We start from the raw sequence: 11,812 nt of genomic DNA on the forward strand, positions 1-11,812 counted from the left end.
ATCCCTGATCTCCCTTCCTTCCGCCGCGCCCTTAAGACTTGGCTATTCCAACTTGCAGGACTGGCCTAGGGGAAAATTTTAATGGGGTTTAAAGCAATTTTTAAATTAACTTGACCAAATTACTAATATTTGTTTTTACTTATGTTTTTAAATTTGTAGTTTTTGGGGATTAGTGTTTTATCTGGTTGTTAGCCGCCCTAAGTCCGTAAGGAGAAGGGCGGGATATAAATTAAATAAATAAATAAATAAATAAATAAATAAATAAATAAATAAGTAAAGAGTGATAAAGCTGAATGTCTAAGCTGTCCAATAGCACTTTAAAAAAAAAAAACATTCCTGAACTAGACTGGAATGAGCCCCATGTGAGCTCTGGGGATAAGTAGATCTCCAGCAGCAGATTTTCCATACGGGGGGGGGGGACATCCTTTATCTTTGTCATCTTACCGTGTATCTTTTGAGCAGTTTACCACTTTGACTTGGAACATGCTCTGTATTGCATAGGCAACGATCCTGCATGATCTCTGCAAATAAGGAGTGAATTTATTCAGAGGGTGCAGTGTCATAGATCATTCTACAATTACTCTTTCATATGTAAGTGACCACATTGAAAATATAGTAATGATAATCAGAGGTGGAGATGAGAGTGGGGAAAGATTATATGAAGCCCGGAGAGTGCAATTTTAGGCAGATTTAATTTGTAGCATCTCTCTCAGAAAAAAAAATCTAGTCATTATCTAAGCAGAACTATCTTATGGAACTCTGTCATTTTTTTTACTTTATCTATTGTTGCATGGTGATGATGTTACGGGGTTTCCTTGCACATCTGTTGTAAGGTCAGCGCAAACTATTAGAACATATCTATCAGAACCAGTTTGGTGTAGTGGTTAAGGTATAGAAACCAAGAAATTATGATTTCTAGTCTTGCCTTAGGCATGAAGAGAGCTGGTGACCTTGGGCTAGTCACTTCCTCTCAGTCTTAGCAAGGAGACAAGCCACTTTCAAAAATGTTGCCAAGAAAACTGCATGGACTTGTCCAGGCAGTTGCCAAGAATGAAGACTGACTTGAAGGCACAACAACAAATCAGTCCATAGTGGACCAGCATCATCTTTCAATATCCAAGAAATAAAGTTCTCTTTTTGAAAATGATGTGTGATGTACTTGGTAAAGCTGTTCACATGGCATGCTTATCTATAGTTTTATCAAATTAACTAAATTTCCTGGTCTTGTACAGCATACTATATTCCATTACATGACCTCATACTGGATTCACTAAACATAAGTTAAAATGTGGTCCTCTAATGTATGGATTATTGCTGTATTGTGTGAACTCAACCAAATATTAGTTATGTTTAGCTAACTGATCTCAGTAAACTGAATCTTTTCACTTCGCTGATGGGAAATAGGTTTATTAAGTCAATCTCATAATTTTGAATTAAAATACTAATTTTTGTGTTACTAATGTAAAATATATAAGGTATAGCTAAAATTGTAATTCCAGTTGTTTTGAAATACGACTTCTATAATCCCTGTGTACTTGTCTGGGGTTTCTGGGAATGCTAGTCCAGATCATCTGGAGAACAATATTTGAGAGTTTATTTTGTAATGGTTAACTGGAGAAGAGAGGTACAACAAGGTACCTCTTTAAGAAGTTTTAAATTACAATTCTAACACATTTTGCTGTTGGCACTGCTGATTGTAGCAGAAGGAGCTAGAATCCACAACATCCAGAAGCACTATATTATTTAAACCAGATGTACAGGTATCTTGCTGTGGTATTTGAGTTAATCAAATTCTTCCTTTCCTACAGTGCATCAGTGTTCAGGCTTAGAAGTGTCACTACATACCTAATAATTCTTGTTGGTTTAAATCTCAGAGTGACTGCTTCATAACATAGGAAAACCATGTAATATGGCCCCTTGTTTTAGAAAAGGCTGCTGACTAACCTGCTGCCTTTGAAAATTTTATGCAGAAGCCTCCAGTAAAAGTGGCTGAGAAGATTTACTAACAATTCACAGTCTCTTTGGAAGTTAAAGTAGCTTTTATGTACGGAATGCATTTGCTATGATCTTGAAGAACTATCAAAATAACAATTTTGAATAGTGTCTTATAACTTAGAGAAGTAACTCTTAGAAGGCAATTCACACACTTCAAAAGCAATTATTTTCTATACTGTGCCATACAAATAAAAAGTACAAATATTAACCAACTAGCTTTCTGATTTTTAGCTTACCATCAACTTCTTACCATGTTCTAAAAATTATCATTTTGTTTTTCCACTAGTACTGAAAATGTATTTACTGGTGGAACAGATTCTATAGCAATTTGATTTGTTCTTTAGCATTACCCCAGTATTTGCTAGATTTTTGGACAATGCTCATTAGCTTTTGTAACTATTACTCTACAATTCAGCTCATTTCTTTTATTAAGGTCAATTCCTAAAAAGATAGGCGCTAAGACTATCCTTTGTGAAACTTTCTTAGAATGTGGATTAATAATTATAGGTAATCAGACATAAATTGTCAAAACTAGCATATTGTGCTGAATTTTTTTTTTTATCCTGTAGCTTGTTCAGTCCCATCAGGATGCTATAGTGCATAGTTGGATAACTATATTTTGAATGTCACCATCACAAGTTGTCAACATTCTAAAACTACCTCCAGCCCAAAAAAATTGCCTATCCTTTATTGTACACTGAAAATCTATTCCAGCCTTCCACATTCTCCAGATGGACTGGGACCGAACCCATATCATCCCAAACAAGCACACCATCAATTATCCTAGCTGTGGATGATGGATGTTATTATCTATTATACCTGCAAGTCCATGGCAGTTCAAAAAAATATTCTTTAAATTCCTTGGGTATTATTTTCTTAGGGAAAAAGTAAGCATTTTCTTTTGTATTTATCTCCAAAACAATCCCCTTCTATGACATATTTTAAACCCTTTACCTTTTTGTGGCAAATTCTGAGATGTCATGTTGGAGCACAAAAAGACAGTGGAATTTTGGGTGCTCTCCTTTGAAACTTGTTGCTGACTTTCTTCTGAGATTCTGCTCTCCTATGTTCACCCCCCAAAAAACCCCACATGCATGAGAATTGAGAAATTGCATTTCTTAGCAAATGTCTGTTCAACTTCAGATAATGAAATCTAACAGTAGCTTTCCTGGTGCTCAGGATGGAATTGCCCACAGGGAGTTGCTAGTCAAAAATATTAGAATGGCAATTTTGATTGCTATTTGTAGTTGCTATCTTAAAACTTTTTGGCCTCTTTGTTCCCAATAATGCCCATGTCTGCCAGGCTTAATGCCCTATCTGATTCCTTTAATTTAAAAATGAAAATCTGGAATGATGTAAATAAAACATCTCACAGAAAATGGGGCAGTGGGGAGCATTGTGGAGAGAGTGGAGAGATAGACAATATAGTTAGCAACCTCATCAATTGGCTTCCTATTTTAAGTTGGCTATGAGATCTATTTATGAAGATACAATCAATTCTGCAGATTAATGATGCTACTCAAAACATGCTCAGATTCAAATATAGGTAATCATTTTTAAAAAGTTGCCCACTTTTGATAGGGTTGCTTGATATTGAAATGGTACACCCCTCCTAGCCTGCCTTTTGGCCCCCTCCATCCTTTCCATATCTTGGAAGCCTCCTGTTCTCAATTCCTCACCTCTGTTGTTCTGCTGCTGGTTAGTTCTATTTATATTTTTCTTTTTTCGTTTATTTTTTCATAGATGGTTTTAATTTAAAAAAAACAGACAAATGAATTTTTTCTTGCTACTTTTTCTGAAACTGTTTTCAGTTTTCTGCATCCCATGTATTTCATTATTCCTTTCTGTGGGCATTTGTTTACCATATGGTTTCTGATTATGTTATTTCTCCTCTTTAGTGCATGGCACCTGACTTTTCTTTAAGCACCTCTGCCTTCCAGTAAAACATCTGGTGCTTTCCCAGCCTACATCCAAAAATTCCAGGCCAAAAACAAAAAAAACAGATTTGCCAGATCTGCTATCAGCAAAGCATATGTATTTTGCTTTGGACAGAGAAGGCTTGTCACATCCCTAGAAACAAGACAAGTCACTAAACACCTGGCATGGCTGGGCCTTTCCAGACCAAAGTGACCAGGGACAAATACTAGTGTAAGTCAGAAGACAGGTTGACCCAAGTCTTTCCCTACTTACACCTAACCAAGATGCAAATGTATCCGGGCAACATCTTTTTTCTGCCATATTCCCAAGATGTTGGATGTTGTCTTAGTTTTATCCATTGCCTCAGTCATCTGTACAATTACTAAAGTATTTCTTTCTTATTCTGACTAGGGTAATGTTAAGGTATATAAAATTGGTCAGGCTTTCTCACTCATAGTAATGACAGTGACAGTAAACAAAGCAATAGAGGCAGAAGGAATCTGTAGGAGGTTACAAATGTCAAGCTAAACATTTGTAGAAGTTAGACAACACCAACTCAGCACAATACTCTGGGACTGGGGGAAGGGCTAGTGAGCAAGTCTCATCACTAAAAACAGTTTATGCAGATATTCTGTCTTTTTTAAATAAGCATATTTTATGGCAGCATAGATGATAGGAAAAGATAGGGAAGCTGTTCTTTTTTGGATGTCTTGAAGTCAGAGGATTACAAAATGCAATAAAAGCCTGGAGCAGATGTACCCAAGACAGAGCAATTTCTATGGAGGTGCTCTGCTTAGATTTGTTGTGCTTTAAAGGAATGTATTACGATGCATCACCTATCTTAGCACCTTCCAGAACTTATTCTACAAATTTCAGATGTTTGAAGATCACTATGTTTAAAAACAGGTATGATCTCCAATGACCAGGTTATTTGGCTCCTCCATTTTACTCGCGTCCACCTACCCCTCTTGGCCACCCCCGCCACCTCACCCCGGCAGTAACTGCCCCTTTATCTGCGCAGGACTTTCTCCCACTCCGACCACCTGCATTAGCCGCAGCCGGTGCTCCATTATTATCTGCCTGCGGCGCGCTTCCCAGTGGTAGGCAGCCATTCTGCAGCCTGCTATTCTGAGGCTTAGCGAGAAGAAACCAGTCTTGGTTGCAGTGACGAGGCCCGGCGAGTGAAGACTCACAATGCTGTGATGCTGGGCAACTCAGGAGACGCCAGCCACTCCTTCCTGCACGTAGCACAATTGACCACCAGAGAGCAGCGAAAACCAAGAACTCTGGTTTTTCTTGTACTTTAAAGCGAGGAGGGAGAGGGAGAGAAGGAAGCATTAGGAAAATAATGGAAATCTTAAAAATCCCGATTAAATTCGGTAAGGAAACTCCTTTTCCGAAGGTTTAGCTTTGTATACTCTGGAATTAACAAGAGTGCGCACAGGGTGGCGTTACTGCCAGTTCAAAGCATGGGTCTAGTAAGGATCTTTACATTTTCGTCTCACTTTTCTGGGGAAAGTAGTGATTACGGTTGCTCAGGAAAATAAAGTAGTATTCTAAGCACATGCTTTTGGACATTAGAATGGATCACGATTCCTCGTCAGCCTGGTCGGTTGAAGGAGGCTTGTGAGCCTGTCCTCAAATAGCGGCGAGAGTTATGGAAGTCTTGAGTGCCTCCGATGACAATTCGTTGCGAAGTAGAAAAGTGCAGACTTAAGTTTATGAACTTTTTCGTAGAAAAACAGAGCTCTGTTGACTTTTCTAGTGTAGCATTTATACGGACCCAAATCATTAGGCTGTAAACCGTGGTTTACGGCTAAATGTTTGCGAACACAGGCAGGCGGCCTGTGATTTGGAATTCCTTTGAATAGCTGGTCCCCAACTTTCTGATTCGGGAGAGCGATTTCCCAGGGAGGAAGCCTCTTGCCTGTGCTCTGGAGCGTTGTCTCCACCTTGATTTCATGTCTTTTACAAGCGAGTAGGGCTCGGGAGCTCAGCGTGCCCCAGAACGATTTTTCACGTTGAAGTGTAAAACGGGCAGTAAATGTCCTATGTGATAAACTATGCGACTGACGGAAAAAAATAAATTTTGCACACCTTCCCGGGGACACGCTGAGTCTTCATTTTGCTCTTTCACATAACCCCGGGTTAAGGTACAGAATTGGGAACTAAAAGTAAATCATACCACAAGGATGCCCTCCGCCCTCGCTTCCCTTTCAAACAAGTCCCGGACCGAGCGCAGTAGGAGCGGGAACTCTCGCGAGTCTTTGGTTGGCTCTCTCCTGCTCCCGCCTCCACCAAGGTTCCGCCTCTTTGCAGCCATCCACGCTCCAGACAGGCATTGACTGATGCCGAAGAAACCCCGCCTTCCTTTCCGCGATCGCAGGTGCTCCTTTGGTAGTTGGCGGTTGTGCGCGTGAAGAGTTTCTGCGGCGCCGGCTGGATGTTTGCGGACTGCAGATGTTCAGTTATCAGCTTGAGTCCCCGATGGAGGTAAAGTTCCGGCTAGTTTTCATTAGGCAGATCTGAGTTTGGTCCGGATCTCGGCGCCTATTTTCTGTACTAAATTTATTTCATGTTAGAAATCGAAAGAGTACTGTAAATGAAAAAAACATCGAATATACGAGGAGTTATTTCCTTCTCTCCGGGGAGTGATTACAGTGCACACTTCCCCTCGCTCGGTGATTGGCACCTAAATCCAGGGTGATGCTTCTAAGCGGACTTAATTCTTTTCCACTGTTCAGATTCTCTAAAAGAAATGGGCAACTCAGAGATAAAAGATTTGGATCGCTTGCGCGGTCTCGTCGCCTACCTGCGGATTTAGAAGGCGCTCCGCGAGATTTGCGGTCACATCACTTTAAAGTAGTTTATAACTGAAGCAACAAACCGACCTCCTCTGTTTGAATTGTAGGAAGAAAGCAAAAAAAAAACCCAAAAAGCTTCAGGGAAAATTGGAGTAAATTTGTTTGCAAGTTCCTTCTCTGATGCATTTGTGGACTGAATGTTTGCCGGTCCACGTTTTTAAATTAGTCTTAATTTTTAAGTCTACTGCAGTCGCTTGCATTTGATAGGGCCTTCTAGCCTGCTCTTGGGTGCAGACCTTGCTCTTTCTTTGTATACTTAGTGGGGGAGCCCAAAGGTCTAGATTTCAGCTGAGAGGCATTGAACATACCTATCTAAATCTGATTATAATGTCCAAATCTGACTGGGTTTAGTAAAGAAGGGAAAAATTACTCTTCTGATTGTATACAAATATCCTTTCCTCCTATATGTAAGGGTCCCTGCTTTCTCTTAAGAGCAATAATGCAGTTGCTGTCATAGTAGAAAACATGATACAGCTTTGTTTTATAGTAATTTTTGTCTCTGTATTCAATAGCAGTTTGAAGACTGACTGGAAATTATTCTTGACAAAAATTGTTTCCTGTTTTCAGGGAATCATTATTATTAGTAGGTTATGAGTTGTCCATAATTGGGGGGGGGGATATTACTTAATTCTGGCTGATCATTATCTAGCCTTTATGTAAATTGGGAGAGATGGTTTGTTTGTTTGTTCTTTAGAATAATAAATAAAGCAAAAATACTTCCTGGCAGGGCTTTTTTTCTCATAGAACGCCCAGAACGGAGTTCCGGCACCTTTTTTGGATGGAACCTTGTAGGGTAGACAAGGTGGGTTGTATGACATGTGTGAGTTCTGGCACCTTTATTTTTTTTAGAAAAAAAAGCACTGCTTCCTGGTATCCTAATTACATTTTACTACATACACTAAAGCCTATTAAATTCATGAAATTTTATATAGTAATAATATTTTTCATAAGTCCCAGTCCATTTAATCAGAATGAATTTAACCTGCATTTGTTAGAATTTAAGGTGCAAGAACATATTTTTTGTGAAAAAATGGTATGTATATATTTTGAATAAATGGGAAAAAATCTTATAATACAAAAAATAAAGATTACTTATGTTAGTCATAGACATTCTAAATTTTGTTTTAGGCTAATAATTTATTAGCCTAAAATTTATTCCAGCTGATCAGCGCTTATTCTGGGCTCAGCAGAAGTGCCAGGATCAGCGCTGAGCTCCAGCTGGAGCCTGGCGTTGATCCTGGCACTTCCGCTGAGCCCTGACAGTCCCGAAGAAGCGCCAATCCTGGCGCTTCCGCTGAGCCCTGACAACCCTGCAGCTCCAGCCATCTCTCGCTCAGGCTTGTGCGATGTTGCCACCGGTTCAGCTCATTCCCCTCCCCCGCTACCACTTTTCTAGGATGGGCGTGTACCATCTGCCAGGTGCCAATGTATCACAGGTGGTACCCGTACCACTAGTTGAAAAGCCGTGGTCTAGACCAGGAATTTTCAACAGAATCTGTAGAATCACAGCTTTTTCTTTTTGTTGCAAAGGAGTGCCTCAATAGCTATTTTGTATGTGTCTTCCTTTTTTTATATGTCAGGACAATGTAAACTTTGACTTATGGTATTTGAGATTTCTGTTAATTTAGATTTATTTTGGATATCTCAAGAATATCTTCATATATGATATAGGTCCCAAAGAAAAACTACATCAGCTTTGTACTTAATATCCAAAAGATGAACCTGCATCTGTGGCAAAAAGCTAGAATATGAAGATGAAGAGTACATCTTTAGGTACAATCCAATATAAATACTGTATGCTTTCATGGGTTTAAATTAAGTATTAACTCTAACTTTTCTTGTTGTCATAATTTCTTAGCTGCTGTGAGCAGTGATCATCTCTTGGTGCTTTTCAAGATTTGGTGTCAATTCAATGACTATGGGGAATCAGTTGGCACCTTTGCCTCCTTTCCTGCCTCACTTGCAGACTCTGCATGTGGTCGTGGTTGGATTAGATACAGCTGGCAAAACATCTCTACTTTACCGTCTGAAGTTTCAGGAGTTTATCAAGAGTGCACCTACCAAGGGCTTCAACATGGAGAAGATCCGGGTGCCACTGGGAGGCTCTCGCATCATCACTTTCCAAGTATGGGATGTGGGTGGCCAGGAAAAGCTGCGTCCTCTCTGGAAATCCTACATGCGCCGAACAGATGGAGTTGTTTTTGTGGTAGACTCAGCAGAGATTGAACGTTTGGAAGAGGCTCGAGTTGAGTTGCACAGAATTGCCCACTCCTCAGACAACCAGGGAATCCCTGTGCTTGTGCTGGCCAACAAACAGGATGTGGCCCATGCACTCTCTGTACCTGAGGTAGAGAAACACCTTGGCTTACATGAACTATACACTTCAACGTTGAGCCACATCCATGGTTGCAGTGCCATCAATGGACTAGGCCTCCAGCCAGCTCTGGAAAAACTGTATGAAATGATTCTCAAACGCAAAAAACTCCTTCGCAATAGTAAGAAGAAGCGCTGAGAAATGTTTCCACCTGGACAAAAGTTAGTATTCATTCTAAGCATGATTCATGGCAACTAATGGACCAACAAGTCTTCAGTTTCTTCCTTGGTGGTTTTTAATTATTAGATTAATGGGTTGAATATCTACACATTTACCATGTCCACTTTCCTGTTACCCTAAAGAGAATGAGCATCTGTCCAGACTGGAGAGGGAGAAACTTTTTTCAAAGTAGTGGGTTGTGCTGTATGAGTTCAACAATCCCTTCATACTTAAGTTTACTTTTAAAAAATATCTTCTTGGGCTCTTTTCAAAGAGTCTTGTTTTTTACAGAAAACAACACTTAAATTATTAAACAGATTGTTTTGCAGACTTGGGCAAGGCATTCTTGTCATCTTCAATATATTAGTCAGGCAACTGGAGTATGGAGGAGCCTACCAGCTTCTTTAGGAAAAAACAAGCATCAGATGGTATTTCCTGGAAAGACCAGCAGCATTTCACATTCAGCAAAGCCCTGCTGGACCTCAAGGCACTATGGATATCATCACCTACTGTTCTCAGCAGTTGCAGATTACATGAACAAGAAGAATGAGAAAAAGGCAGTTGCAGCTGTTTTCTATTTTCTTGAATCCTTCACTGTTCTAATGAGGGCACTCTTTACTTGTTGTTTTTTTTTTAAAAAAAAGAAACGGCCAACTCTCCAATCTCCTTAAGAGCAGAGTATGCCTTATTCCCAGATAGGCTAAAGCTTTGGCATAGTTCATTTTAGAAATAAAGTATTGGCTACAGCTTTGCTTGAGAGAATGAATTGGCTTTGAATGCTATATTTGGAAAGAAAAGTAAAGGGACAGAATGGTTCATGAAGTGAGAGGATATGAGTGGCTGTAAAATTACAGATATTTCTTTTCTGATAATACTTCCCACTTCTAAGCACAACTACCAGAGGTCTAGATTCGGTGCTTGGCTTATGCTTTGACAAGAGTTTGAATTGAGGCAGAACTTCCAAATGAACTTTTCAAGGACTAGGTTCCTCTTACACAGTAAAGAGTAATTTAAAAAAGCAAAGATTGTTACAGGAATAAAATGCAACTGCATGTGATTAATACATTGTTTTCAGTGTGATTTTATGCTGTTGAGTTTTTTTTTAAAAAAAAATTCCTTTATCTTTCAATTTTTTTTGTTTTGGTAGATAAAATTGAATGTAAATATAATGCTTTTCTAAGCACATGATCACTCCAGCCAGACAACTCAAAGGGAGCAAGGTTTTTAGGTAAAATTGTGCTCCCAGTAGTTCTAGCTTCCATCAGCAGATCAAGTAAAATTTTACATGATCAGTTTTGAGACCAAAAGAAATGTACCATCTACTAGAGTTGTTTTGCTGATGGATGCAGTTACATTTGTGCTTATACTTTTAAATTGAGCCTATCTTGTACATTTTTGCAGCCCACCATGGAAGTTTAATCACTGGCTCCAGTTCTCCCCTTCTTGCTGGATTGTAATTTGGCTTCAGCTGAAATTATTGCCTAGTTTATAGCAGGTTTTTCTAAGTTGATATTCTCCCAAATATGTTGGATAACACCCTTCTAGCCTGGAAATTATACATTTTTTAGCCTTAACATATCAAAGATGGCATTAACTTGGAAATGGTTAGTGAGTGGGAGAAATCTTTCAGTAAATATCTTTTTCAAATACTCCTGCTGGAATGAAACCCACAAGGGCTTATGAATGTATATTTTAAAATACTTAATTCTCCTGGTCCAAAATTATGTATACATTTTCATTTTCCATTTGCTTCTAAAGGCTTCATTTGTGAGCCTGAGAATAGAACAGCGCAGGAAAAGACTTCTCTTTCCAAAGAATTTCAAAATGCTAGAAGTGACCTGTTGAGATGATGGACTTCCAAAATGAGATGCCCTTGAGTCCACAGTGGTATGCTCCTAAATTGAAATTTTAAAAAACTTTAAGAAGGTTATTGGTACATTCACTAATTTTAGTAATTTGACCTTCAGTTCTGTAAGAAAAAGTAATGGTGATTTATACAATGGTGAAGTGAGAGCTACTTGGTTTTCTCTTTTGATATGTGTATTCCTTTTTCCTTACTGGAGGACTGCAATGTAGCATTATTAAAACAGGTTCTAAAGTCTAAGAAAGCTCCATCTCAAATGAAGCCCTTTGTGTTAGTGATTCCCTGACTTTTCCAAATGAGCATCCTGAAACCATTTTGGGCTACAGCTTGCATCTCTCAACCACTGAGCTGATGTCATGTACAAAGATGGGAGTGATAATACAGTACCTCACTTCTGGAGGGTATGATTCAAGAAACTGTGTTACACCTGTCTTTCTGATACTGCACTACACTAATAGTTAAGTGGTTTTGGGTTTGTAATTTAAGGACGGCCCAGAGCAATTCTTCTGTTCACAGTTCTGTCTGACTTTTAAACAAAAGAAATTTTTGTGCAGATTTTGCCTAGAGAGCATATTCTATGGAAATGAGAGGTAATTTATGAAGAATAATGCTTCAGGCGGGGGGGGGGGGGAGAGACTG

General features: G+C 39.1%; 1 protein-coding gene across 3 annotated transcripts; it reads left to right on the plus strand.

Annotated features, from left to right (window-relative positions):
- The first annotated feature begins 6,261 nt into the window (after positions 1-6,261).
- ARL4D (ADP ribosylation factor like GTPase 4D) lies at positions 6,262-10,372 on the plus strand. 3 transcript variants are annotated; one of them, XM_015814204.1, is made up of 2 exons: positions 6,262-6,405; positions 8,635-10,372. In XM_015814204.1, exon 2 carries the CDS (start codon positions 8,689-8,691, stop codon positions 9,286-9,288), a length of 600 nt encoding a protein of 199 aa, XP_015669690.1. In that variant the 5' UTR covers positions 6,262-6,405; positions 8,635-8,688; the 3' UTR covers positions 9,289-10,372. The 3 variants fall into 3 exon arrangements, with proteins under 3 accessions (XP_015669690.1, XP_015669692.1, XP_015669691.1); XM_015814206.1 differs by lacking the exon at positions 6,262-6,405 and adding an exon at positions 7,562-7,578; XM_015814205.1 differs by lacking the exon at positions 6,262-6,405 and adding an exon at positions 8,524-8,549.
- The last annotated feature ends 1,440 nt before the right edge of the window (positions 10,373-11,812 follow it).

This window comes from Protobothrops mucrosquamatus, unplaced genomic scaffold (assembly GCF_001527695.2).
Source record: "Protobothrops mucrosquamatus isolate PMUCROS unplaced genomic scaffold, P.Mucros_1.0 scaffold227, whole genome shotgun sequence".
Classification (NCBI taxonomy): Eukaryota; Metazoa; Chordata; class Lepidosauria; order Squamata; family Viperidae; genus Protobothrops; species Protobothrops mucrosquamatus.